We start from the raw sequence: 13,378 nt of genomic DNA, 5'->3' as shown, positions 1-13,378 counted from the left end.
AGCCAAAAACAGCAATAAAAAAGCCTTTAGGACACATTTGTAATATATAACATGTTAACGTGAATTATAGTTTTTCTCCATATCATCTTTATATTTATATTTTTTTGTATTGCTTATATCCTTATAACCTCTGCAATAACATTTGCAGTTATATCTCATATTTTATATTATAGCAATATGTTTTTCTTCTTTTAAAACGTAAGAGATTAGGTATAGACGCCAGGTAACTGGGATAACTCTGAAGCGGTTATTGCGTAAAATATGTGCCTTTCATTAAATAGATTCATAGATTGGTCCAGATTTGGACACCCCCTACAATGGCTTTATTCTGAAGGATTTCAACCGGAAGTTGTCCTGTTGCTGCGGGCAACAATGTGATAGCTTAATGCTAAATTCGTGCAGCTGGGTTTCTTGTTTGGGATCGTGTTAAGCCTTGCGCTTTTGATATATTCTTTTGATCATTAAGTGTGAGATTCTTCCAAAAAATATTGGAGACTATTTCTTCCACAGCCGTACAAATATGAGCTAAACTCAAGTTAATATCTGTGTTTGCTGCTGCCGATTCAACCTCGGTAGCTACTACGCTACCAGCTCAAAAAGATCATCACGAAATCCACATATAGCGAGCATAACGGGCATAATTGGCTTAACGTTGGTAAAGCCTCTTTTAACTTCTGAATGATATGATGGCCCTGCAAACGATTGTCTTATATGAAATAAAACAGATACATTCAGATGAAGGTGAGTTGCTACTATCCTATTTTCATTCATTTCTAATGCAACTAGCAACATTTTATTTATAAAAGAAAACCTGTCATGGAGCAATCATGTCCTAGTTCCACAAGAATGCGATTATGGCTTGGGTCATTCACTGACTACTTTGCTTAAATTAAATATCCTGTGTGCAAATTGTGATGTACATATGCAGGTCAATACATTATATTTATACGTAAGCCTGTGGTATTGGAACCAAAACACAACATTTTTCTGTCATTTACAGGTTGTATGCGACTCTCTGTTACACTGATGGGGGTCCGAGACCAGCCACTGGATTTCTTGATTCAAACTTAAGTTATTCTCCTGAAATAAACTGCAAAGGAAATATTAGTTGCCATGCGGATCAGTTTCTGTCAGGGCTTGTTAACTATTGCCATCATCCTCAACCTCCTCATTCTCTATTATGTGTCCCGAGCCCAGCAGCAAATGATGGAGAAGAGGAAAGAACTTGGCAGGGGCACAAGAAGGGCTGCCCTACCAGCCTCTGGTCTCGGAGGGTTACTTGCAGGAGCTGGAGGTGAGCCTGGAGTGGTTGGAGTGGAGGGACACAGTCGAGGCCCACGTGTAACTGTTCTACTTCGGGAATTTGAACATTTTGAAAACTATGTTGGGGATGTGGCTAATTCCTTCCTTCACCAGAGGCCAGAGCTTCCCTTCCTGGCTGTAGCTGACACATCACCGTACCCTCCACTGGTGCTTCCGGAGGGTGCTCGGCTTCTTATCCTCTCCCCCAGCCCAGACCAACCACCACAAGCTCACAGGCCTGAGTTTCATGTGCAAACAGAGTTTGTGCTGCTAGTGCCTGATGGAGTGGAGCTGGAGCAACCAAGGGCTATTGAGAGGTTAATTAGAGAGTTGGAAGGAGAGGGTGGAGGGCCTGTGAGGTTAGTAGCTGCACCCGTATTGGCTCGATCTGCTGTGCAGTGTCTCCACTTGCGGGTGAACCTCAGAGAGTGGACAGCTATCTATTCAACAGCTGCATCAGGGAGCAGTGGGAGTGTATGTACAGCTTTACAGGGAGATGCAGTCGTACTCGTTCGGACTGAGGATCTTTTTAACCTCTCTGTCCCTCTTGGACGGCCTCTCTTCTCTTCACTCTTTATCCAGACTTCTTTGAGAGGCTGGAAGGTCAAACTCCTGGAAGGCCCCTGTTTCTCTGCAAACCATCGGCCTCTCTTCAGCTCTGCTCACAACCAGTGGAAGGCTGACACTCGACTGAAGGAGGCCACGGGGAAGCTAATGAGGAGCTTCGGTCTGAAGCGTCTTCTGCTGCCTGATGGGAGGGAACAGTGGTACGGCTGCAGCAAAGAGACACCACGCTGCTTTGGCACTGTGCAGGATGACACTCCAGACTATCTTTATCTGGACCGCTGGACACCTCCCTGCTGTCTGCGAGCACTCAGGGAAACCACCAAGTATGTCGTCAATATCTTGGAGCGCTCAGGTGTGCGCTACTGGCTAGAGGGAGGTACTCTGTTGGGCGCCGTTCGCCATCAAGATATCATCCCATGGGACTATGATGTAGACCTTGGTATCTATCTGGAGGATGTACCCAACTGCGATCATTTAAAGAACCTGGACTCGGGCTCTCTGGTGGATGCTAATGGCTACGTGTGGGAGCGTGCGGTGGAAGGAGACTTTTACAGGGTCCAGTACAGTGAGGCTAACCACCTGCACGTTGACCTGTGGCCGTTCTATCCACGTAATGGCGTCATGACCAAAGATACGTGGACTGAACATAAACAAGATGTTGAGTTCCCAGAACACTTCTTGCAGCCACTGGTACCCATGCCTTTTGCTGGCATCACTGCCTATGGCCCTAACAACCACAGAGCCTTTTTGGAACTTAAATTTGGAGAGGGGGCGATTGAGAACCCCCAGTATCCCAACCCTGCAAAAAAGAGACTGGACAGAAGCAAATTATGAGTCGTAGCGGAGGGCTACAGACCCATTTAGGTTTACCTACATACAAAGAAAATCTTGCCTCAAATAATTGTCTGTGAAAGATAATGCCTGGAAAGTAAAGCCTTTTACACACATGCACTGCAGCCCTGAATGCTTTGAGACATTACCAAACTGAGATTCACGTGAGAGCACAAATGTCCGACACAGTCTTATCTGACCGTAAATGGTCGAGTACCTCTTGTCTGTGTGACATCCACATCTAATCATCTCAACATTTTCTGGAGGTCACGTGTGAAAAAAGATTTAATATGGTGCCAAAACAACTGCATTTACTGTTACCTTCACCACATGTGTATCAGAAGACTGTGTATTGCATGCTTAGATTGTTCTTCCTGTGGTTCGGATGTAAAGTCTAATGTTGAACACACGTTATTTATTTGCCTGAGCGGTAGCGTTTTGTTTGAAAGGCACACTTGAAAAGTTTAAATCCATACACTAGTGTACTGACATAAGGCTGTGGTGTGTATGTGTTGTACAGAAACATTGAACTACTACTGCTGTAATTTAAAAAAAAAAAAAGTAGATAATTGGAAAAAAAAAACGATTTTTTAAAAACTAAAATGTATTTTATCTTAAGCAGGATTTAAGGTATTATACAGACGTATGTGTGTTAAATAAGCGGCTTTAGCCTAACAGGTATTTTATGATTTTTGAACTCTGTTGCCTTGTTTTGCACGTCTCAGTTTATGAGTGAATGTTAGTTTGTGGTAGAGCCAGCTGGTAACTGCAGCTGAGCAGACTTCCATCGAATGAAATGAGAAGCACACCTGTGTTATTCATGCTGTTATGGACGATTGCTCTACCAGGCCTTAGAATTCAAGTAAATAATTACATATTTATAAATATTATGAAAAGGAAATTTAATTCAGTATACTACTCAGTTCCCCTGGTTGCCACATGATTCCTGTAGTTTTTCCTGTATCTAATGTACTAGGGTGTCACATCATTTCATGTACTTCTACAATAAAAGAATAACAGTTTCATGTATTTTGTAAATAGCTGTTGCCACTAGATGGCGCAACACAACTAATTAACGCCAAGTGCTGTTGTTGTGACGACCAAAGGGGTGGAGTGTTTCACAAGAGGCAGGAATGCAACTCTACAGGAACACGGCTCACGTGTTCATCACAAACCCAACGTGTGATGCAAACTAGCATTACAATCAAGCCTCTCCCATGTTGTTGCTCTACATATTGTGTCCCTAGAGGTGTGTTTATATTGTTTTTTTGCTTCTAGTATTCATATATGGCCTGGTTAATGTGCCCAGACTTATGTATCAGTGGGAGGCTGCATTATTTTACCGTCTCTAAACATAAAGACAAAGTATTTTGTGTCTTTTCTGATTTGTTTTACTGTGTGCTTCTGATTAGTCTCTGCAGTAAGAGTTAAAAACAGGGTTTGTCCACAAAAAGCCACATCCTCTTATTTATATATATAAAAAAAACATTTATTGCTGAAAATTTGCTGACAGTACATTCAGACAATAAGTTATTTTACAACCATAGCCCACTTTAAACAAACAAACCAAACCATGATCAAGCCACATAATGGAAGAGTTCAGGAAGTAATCTTGCACCACAAAAGGAACAGAAAAAAATAAAGAATTTTCTTATGACATAAGAAATGCTAAGACCTCAAGGTTGCAGTTAAATGATTGTCATGTAAAATTCTGTAAAGCTAATGTAATGAGAAGGCTAAGAAAGCGGGTTTAAAAAATATCTGGTTTTGGATTTAACAGTATTTGCCCTACTCATGTCTATATAAGATATTGATTAACAATTGATATGGATGCAAAAGATATACTATTGTGCTATATTACTTTCATCCATTTAAAAAGTGTCTGGGTACTTCAATAGCCAAGCGTTTATTAGGGAAGAGGTTCAGTTCCCGGCCAGCCGGACTTGCATTGTTCTCTTGGATACATCGCCATACCCCAACCCCAGACAGTATCTCTTTAGTATCTATGATCTAACAACTTCTCTCCAGAGCCTTAAGTCTACCCCACTGATATAAACATTTGTTTTTTTTTTGTTTTTTAAAGAAGCATCTCATAAAATATATTTAAAACTGTAGCTCACACCAAATAGAAGAGATTGTGATAAATAAAAATATCCAAATCCAACAAGTTGCCAAGAGTTGAATCTGGAAAAAGAAAGTTTGGAATTACTAGCATTTACAAAGTTAAATACTACAAATGTCTTTGGAGCTTAAAGAAATACATTTACAAATGCCTACCAGAAATTCTTGGTTGGGTGGAGGCCACCCGGCTATTACTCCACATTTACGCCCATGATAGCCAAGACAGATTATGAGATTCTCCCTTTACCAAAGTTATTTAGGTGTGTACACATCTCATTCTCATAAAATAGAGACATCCTTGTAGTGTAAGGAAGTTAGTTGCTCATATATGACATATAACATCAAACAGTCACTGTTGCATAGTGTGTGTTAAACCACTTGTACCTGCACAAGAGCAAAGCAGACCAAAGCAAGAGTGTGACTAGAATTCTGTTGCAGAGTCTATTTAACTTTTGGTCCTGGAGTATTTTAAGGCGCACGCAGAGGAAAGTCTTGTAGCCAAAGTCAAAACCTGAGGATGTGTTGGTGATGGCAGCATTTTTCTCCACATGCGCCCATTTTATTACATATTGCAGGTCCATGAGCAAAGAGGCCTTCATTCAACTTTGGGTGATTACTGAGGACGTGTTTTCATTTGGTGTGTTTCAGAAGACGAACTGAGGCTCTAGGACAGATTCATTGCCGTTTCATCCCCTCACGGTGAGAAGGTCATTTCACATAATAACCGTAAACACACTAAAAGACTAACAGATGCTTCCACCAAAACAAATTTTTAAAAAATATGTATAAATAAAAACAAAACAAACAAAAAAAACAACAACTGCATTTTGTCACAGCTACTTCCATGCAGAGTATAAAGAATGCACTTAAACTCAAATACAAAGTACTTGCAGTTTAAAACATCACTGGATGAATTCTGCATGAAAGTAGCCAAAACATGTTTAAAGTTGACAACTTCCAATAATTACACAGTGAACAGTATGGAGGTCCTCTACTGATAAAGTCAGAGGCTTTTTCTGTTGTCCCGTGGAGTGTTTGCTAAGACGCAGGTTCAATAACACAAATTAAATGGGGCAAAACTTTAGTGACAGACCAGTGCATTCATGTAACTTAAGCTCCGCCATTATATTATATATTTAACATGCCTATTAGGTCTTGAAATTCATTGGTCCAGCTTTTGTGGGTTTTTACTCGCTAGTAACACACACACACACACACACACACACACACACACACACACACACACACACACACACACACACACACACACACACACACACACACACACACACACACACACACACACACACACACAGGAGTTAAAGCAGCCGGTCTAGTGTACAATACAGTCTCACCCACAAACAAAACAAAAATCTTGAAAAGGTCACTAAATGCGCCCCATGTGTGTTTTCAGCTACCCCTCCAGAAAAGTGTTGAAGTCAAAGACATTGTCCAGTCTCTCTCTATACTCTTTTCTTCAGAGCAGACAACGGAAATGAGGGGCTTGATGCTCAGTTTTCTTTTTTCCCCCCCACAATATCAAACACGTATCAGAACTGAGCCAGGAGTCCTTGAAAATGTCAACAGTCGCATTACATACTTGACTCTTTTTCACCAGACCCTGATTTCTGAGCATCGCTTCGTTTACTAATGAGCGGCGAGCTCTCGGGGGCGGACTCCAGCCGGACCTCGCTCAGCTCTGCTCCGTTTCGTTTGGCATCTCTGTCCACAAAGAACTGCAAGATCCCCGCGCCGAAAGCGTCACCCTCCACATTGAGCACCGTGCAGGTACGATCACTGAAGGAAGACAAAACAGATGGCACGCCATTTTAATGTCAGGGTATTTACAGCCAGCTGTGTGCCCTACATTATTGTAAATCGAGGGCATCACGGTAAACATCGTCCAAAGTTTGTATACTCACACAAGCCAGTCAACAGCCAGGATAAGAGAGATGTCGCTGGTGGGGAGTCCTACTGCCTCCAGGATAATAGCTAAAGTCAAAACACCGCCTGCAGGAATTCCCGCTGCTCCAACGCTGGATGCTGTAGCTGTAACACTAAAGTACAAAAAGCATGGACAGTAGCAGTTAGACACAAATCTATTGTCATGATTATAAAAGACACTGTGAAATCGCCTCTATTATTAGGCAACTGTTTGATAAGTAAGCCAGTGGTACAATTGATTTAGTATTACATGTCACTGTCTAACTGAAGGTGTGTTTTGGTGGCTTTGGGACTTACAGGATGGTAATGACTTGGATGAAGTTAAGGGAAACGTCGTTCAGCTGTGCAATGAAAACTGCGGCCACGCACTGAAAGAGAGCTGCACCGTCCATGTTGACCGTCGCTCCAATGGGCAGGATGAAGCGGCTGATGTGCTTGGATACGCCATTCTTTTCCTCCACGCACTTCATCATGAGAGGCAGCGTGGCAGAGCTAAGAAGCAAGAAACGATGGCCGTGAGCGTGCAGAAAGGATGTATAGATACACTGTTGCTTTAGAAGAGAGAAATCGAAGTCATTCAGTATTTAACAACCGGAGAGTCACGTTTATTACCTGGAGCTTGTTCCAAAGGCTGTGGCTAAAGCCGTGAATATCCCCCAGAGGAAGGTGTAAGGGTTCTTCCTTGTAATGATAAAGTAGATGCCTGGCAACACAAGTGCTCCATGGATAGCATGTCCAATGAGGCAGCAGGCTATATATTTTCCCAAACTGGCAAACAGGCTTGCAACATCTTCCATTTCCACAATCTTCCCAGCTACAAGGAACATGATACCGATTGGGGCATACCTGCAAGGGAAGAGACGAGTTTAAGTTTCTGATACAGAGCACTTCTGGATAAAAGCACACTTAAAGATTAAAAGATCAGTATTCCTCTCATATCTGTCCATTAAATACACAACTCCAGCCAGAAATGTAACAAAATGTTTTTTAATATTTTGCGAATCAAGCCTTTAATAAAGCCATAATGTTATGCAACTGCACATGCACAGTAGTTGCAGGATGCAGATGCTTCTATTCATTCAAATAGCAGGTTCAAAACAGCAGCGTGGTCCTCTTTAAAAAAAAAACACTTTGCTGTAGCTGAATATTTTGCCCTTCACACGTGAACATTTTCTGTTCTTTTATTCCTTCCCAACCCAAAAAGCATCCAGGTGTCCTTACCACATGATCCAGGACACCAGCACCATGGTGGCCTCGTTGAAGGCGTTAAAGAACTTGATCAGGATCTCTCCTTCCTCTCCGAGCTTCCGCAAAGCCACCCCAAACACGATGGCAAACACTACGAGACCAAGAATATTCATGCCATCCTGGTCTGTTCCAAAAGGCACCTGAAAAGCACACATGTTAAAAACAAAAAACTGAGTAAGAAAACACATTTATTCAGCCCTCAGTTTAAGAATACAGTCAAGTAGTTTTGGAGTGTATTTATATTTCATTTTCCAGCCAGTCACTCTGCTCACATTCTCCACCGTGATATTGGTGATTCCATCGGTGCCATTCTTTTTCATCAGCTTGTAGGAGGTCGCATACTGTACAGGAGGCAAGAAATTGCTAGTTTAGTAGACTAATTAGGACATAATCAGCTTATCGTCATAGTTCTGTTACACAATTCAGTGGAATGACTATGTAAAAAAAAACAACCCAAAAAATTCAAATCCAATACTTACAGACTGAAAAGCAGCAGACACGAGGTTGGAGGGAAAGATGTTTCTGTGGATAAAAAAATAATAATAATAAAATACAACACATTCAAATCCTTGTGCTCAGTGTGAAGTGGATTACTGGCTGTGATAGAGAGCAGAGAAATGACAGGTTTGGGAACTAAAGTGCAGAAAACAGGTTTGGTTGTTTGGGTTTGTTCTCAAAATACATTTTATTTCTTTTTTAAAAAGCACAGAATAGTAACACTGAGTAATGTCACATGTGCTGCTTGGAAATTTAATTTAAAAACCACAGGCTGACCTGCTTTGACTCATTACTGAGTTTCAGCTAACTATAGAGCAATACTGCTACTGATCCTGTGACATAGAAAGCACAAATGCTATCTCTTCAAATTATCAGTGCTCAAACAGAGAGAAGCCCGAGGCTCGCCATGTAAAAAACAGCTCAGAGAATTTAACTGTTAATCTCGGTTTTTCCCCCCGTGTTGCTGTGACCTTATCCATCACCTGCTAACGAGTGCATGCATACACACTGGCTTCCACAGAGTAGGTACAGCTGCGTATTAAATTTCCCAAGAACACACGAAAAACCCAAAGTGCACCTGTTACCCCTGTGCTCAGCTGTCTGCAACAGATTTAGAGTAATAAGGCATTAACTCCTCAACCGCTTTCCGGTCATTCAGTCCCTTCCACTGGCGCTGCAGTGCTTCAAGCTTAAGGATCATGTGACTGCATGACGTGGCAGAACTAGAAAACCGGCTGCGTCACAAACAGCCGTGAAAAGAGACTAAACGGCTGCTAAGCTTTCACACCATTTGGATATTCAAATGGATTGGCTAGTCTGAGTGTAGTAAGATGACGAGAGGAAAGAGGCTTAAGTATTTAATGTTTCATCAGCACAAAAGTGATCAGCATAATAATCTGTGTGTAGAATCTAAAGAGAATCCAGACTTCAAGCATTGTTAGAATTCACATGCCATCACATCCTTGTATAGTATTAATGGGAGGCAGGACTCCTGACTATATGTACGCGTACACTAAATTTGCACAGAGATGGCAATCCCGAGTACAAGCGTGACTCACTTGTACACTTCCACTTCCTTGTTCTCTGCTGTGGTTACTTATTGGTAAATGGCCTGTATTTATATAGCGCTTTACTAGTCCCTAAGGACCCCAAAGCGCTTTACATATCCAGTCATCCACCCATTCACACACTGGTGATGGCAAGCTACATTGTAGCCACAGCCACCCTGGGGCGCACTGACAGAGGCGAGGCTGCCGGACACTGGCGCCACCGGGCCCTCTGACCACCACCAGTAGGCAACGGGTGAAGTGTCTTGCCCAAGGACACAACGACCGAGACTGTCCAAGCCGGGGCTCGAACCGGCAACCTTCCGATTACAAGGCGAACTCCCAACTCTTGAGCCACGATCGCCCCTATTCTTGGCACAGGTACAAACCGCAGTGCTAATGAAATTTAAAACAAAAAGAACACAATGTTTCGTTTTTTCCGCCTTATCCTAATCAAGTCTACATGTGGATGCCATGCTCATTCGAAACTGTTCACTCTGAGGTGAACTCGCGACTTGAATGTAAATAAACTTGATTTTATTGTTTAACTGGAATGTTGGTATGAAAACAATGGGCCATCACATGCCTATTAGGCAGGTGGGTCTCTTATGTCAAACGGACAATTGTTTGTGCTCAGATCTTCTGACGTCTTGACACCATCCTGTTACACCATCCCTCAGCTGCTTTGGGAAAATGGTACACGTTTAGTATCAAACCCAACAACAGAAACTTCGGGTGCTTAATAAGGTGGACAAACGGATGAAACACTTAAAAGCTGAAAAATAGATTATGGTTCTAAAGAATGGGAATGAAACCCAGCATCTCAAAGGCCTGTTGAGCTCTTGACAGCTAAGGACAGGGTGACAAAGATAGCAAACTTAGTTATATGAAGATCTTCTAAGAAAAAAAACAAAACAAAAACGTGTTCTAGCTTCACAGAATGATAGCCATCACCCGCAGGTTTTGTAGGTCAAAAGGAAAAAAAAATTGCAACTGATAAGATATGTCAACAAGGATGTGTAGGAGTGGCTGCAACCATATTTGTTCTCAGGCTGGTGTGTTGTCTTTTTTTCCCCTGCTCTGTTTCGTATGAGTGTGCGTCTGCAAACAATGACCAGGCCATTATTGCGCTTTAATAAACAGCTCTTCAGTCAGTTCCACCCAGTAAGTTCCATGCTGCCTTTGTTGTCAAAAGTAACCAGGACACCGGCTGACCAGGCTCGCGCTAATGAGAGGCACGGGTCGTCTATTGGGATAATGTGCGTGCACGTGGAACGGTGGCATGTGTCCAATACAAGACAAACATTACCCTTGTTTCATATTTATCATCTCTTGTCTTTACCTCCCACCCCCACGTTATGTAACGTCCTAATTAACGTCAGGTAAAAATGTTAATCTCCATCAGGGCACAAGGACTGTTTTATGGATGTGTTGCCAAGGCTAAGTCACGATGCAAGGGGTGGGTGGCGAGTGGAATATTCTGGTTTTCATAGCGCACAATTCCATGATTCACCGAGCGCCAGACTGAGCAAACCATGAACAGACCAGTCAAACTAACCAGGAATAATGATGCAATAGTTGCAAGCATTATTAAGACTGGATGTAAACAGACTCTTACAGGTGTGTTAATACTGTCTGTGTTCCATCTCATCTATTTGAGGCAACCCAAATAAGCTTAACATGATTCGTGGTTCAGATTACAGATCCAAACAGTAATCCCAAAGTCTTCTTGTTTATACTCTAAACACGTTTTTAACCTCTGTGATGGGAAACACTGACACTGTACTTTATTTCAAACTATGCTGTTGCATCATGCTGTGTAGTTATGTCTTTAGAATAAAAAAAAAAAAAAATAGAAAAACTAAGCTTCTACTGAATTGCTGTTGACATGTAAGAAAAGCCCTCACCCCCAATTAGTGTCAGACGAAAACACAGCAGGTACAGGGGAAGCGTGCACAGTGGACCAACATCAATAGGAACATGTAATAGTTATTTAGATGACGTGGAACATTTCCTTCTGACGCAGTTGTTTGTGTACAATGGTCATAGATGCTTCCTGGTGTCCCCTCACCCACACCATAGAGGTGACACATGCTTCATGAATGCCCTGTGAATATGACGCATTGATTTAAAAAATAAAAATGTCGGGCGGGTGGGGGCGCATGGGTACCTACAGACGGAAGTCATTTTTACTTAACAAGTTCAACAAGTTTAAACGGCATTGCGCCATGTTCGGTGGTATGTGTTTCAAAGTAAACTTTGACAAAAGTTGCGAACAGAAAACCTGTGAGCGTAAGCGTAAATCGAGTCAGACTAAAGATAAAACACGTGTAGCAGCAGTACAAACGTGAGCCCCCAGCAGGAAGTGTTTGAACCACAGTTGCGATTAGGGACAAGTTTCACGCACGTCTTCTGATTCCACGTGTAAACGTCACACTGGACAAGATGTGGAATATTACCAAATAAGTCAGTGTATGGGTTTAGTTGTCCTGGAAAGAAAAAAAAAAAAAAAAAAACTCTAACACAAAATAAACTCTTTTCATTTTTTTTATAAAGCGCCCGAAAAGGGACAACAGGACTGTGCCGGGGAGTTAACCCTCAGCGAGGACACAGCTGATGCAACCATTTGTTGGCATTACAGCACTGCATTGTCCGGCTGTAGTGGACAACTAATAAGACATGTGCCCGATCTGGTTCTTACAAGTAGTGCTACACGTACAACAGGTTACTCTGTAACTTGGCTACTATTATTAGATCTTTGGAGCGTCCTACGCGCGTCATTACATACAGGCCTAATAACATGTGAAGGTTTAACGACTTTTTTTGAAAGTATGTAGACTGACTGTGTGTGAGCAAGAGTTAGGGTTTCGCTTACCTTATCAAATCTAAGAAGGAGTCTATAATTTCTTTATGCGCAGGCACGTCTTCTTCCAAGTAGGCCGGCTTGTTGACGGACACAGACCCCGGCGATATGATGAAAGCCATCACGACCCCAATCGAGGACGCAATCAAGGTGGTGATCAGGAAAAAGAGCATAGCCAAGCCGCCGAGTTTGCCCAGGGCTTTGGGGTCGATGCTGGCCGCTCCAGACACCAGGCTGCAGACCACTAGAGGAATAATGATCATCTTCAGCAACCGGATGAGAATCTCACCTGGGAAGCCGATGTAAATCACCTGGGTTCTCGTTAGTGTTACATTACGCACACCAAGTCCAATAAAAACACCAACGATAACCCCGGCCACGGTGAGAATCACCAGCAGGTTGGCCTTGACGATCCTCAGCACGCGCTGAGACAACGTCTCCGGGGTGCTCTTCTTGGGGATGTCCAGCCCGTTGGGCATGGGCTCGTCGAGGTGAGCCTCACCGTTGGATTCCTTCCTGCTCTCTATCATGTCTACCGTCGAGGCCATGACGCGCGTTTAAACTTCCCCTAAAACTTAACGAAGGAAAACGTGTCTGAAAACTAGCAGCAACGTGGCAGGAGACCTTTCTAAAATTAAGGCAACAGCATACAAATTTCCTCCTGCGATTAGTGAATGTCGCTTGAGGTCCGCGTGGGTTCTTATCTACCGGGAAGTATTCCACGCCCACCTCTTAGCAATCTGGGCGTGTCTAACCAAGGCTGCAAAATTCATTATAAAAAGGAAATACCGAATTTTCGTATTTTTTCTCGCATTTTATTCACATCAAAATGCTTTTCTTTTAAGCCTTTAGGTCACAGAGTGCAGATATTATATGAGATTAATTTATACTACATTTGCTGCCTCAAAGACCTCTACTACCACGTGGAGTGTGTAGACTGCTCAAATCTATATCCATA

At 42.5% G+C, this 13,378-nt stretch overlaps 2 protein-coding genes across 2 annotated transcripts; one reads left to right on the top strand and one right to left on the bottom strand.

The window, feature by feature from the left end:
• Positions 1-342: 342 nt before the first annotated feature.
• On the top strand, positions 343-4,085 carry fkrp (fukutin related protein). Its single transcript, XM_084950738.1, has 2 exons — positions 343-741; positions 1,001-4,085. Exon 2 carries the CDS (start codon positions 1,114-1,116, stop codon positions 2,701-2,703), a length of 1,590 nt encoding a protein of 529 aa, XP_084806864.1. The 5' UTR covers positions 343-741; positions 1,001-1,113; the 3' UTR covers positions 2,704-4,085.
• A 632-nt stretch (positions 4,086-4,717) lies between these two features.
• slc1a5 (solute carrier family 1 member 5) lies at positions 4,718-13,114 on the bottom strand. The gene is made up of 8 exons (XM_084950739.1): positions 12,433-13,114; positions 8,493-8,535; positions 8,286-8,354; positions 7,987-8,153; positions 7,378-7,611; positions 7,063-7,257; positions 6,744-6,878; positions 4,718-6,618 (listed from the first exon to the last, which is right to left on the bottom strand). Exons 1-8 carry the CDS (start codon positions 12,966-12,968, stop codon positions 6,414-6,416), a joined length of 1,584 nt encoding a protein of 527 aa, XP_084806865.1. The 5' UTR covers positions 12,969-13,114; the 3' UTR covers positions 4,718-6,413.
• Between the last annotated feature and the right edge of the window lie 264 nt (positions 13,115-13,378).

This window comes from Perissodus microlepis, chromosome 14, assembly GCF_051167445.1.
Source record: "Perissodus microlepis isolate ML-2025 ecotype Zambia chromosome 14, ASM5116744v1, whole genome shotgun sequence".
NCBI lineage: Eukaryota > Metazoa > Chordata > Actinopteri > Cichliformes > Cichlidae > Perissodus > Perissodus microlepis.
Note: the sequence above shows the minus strand (reverse complement) of the source record. Positions and strands in the feature narration are given on the sequence as shown.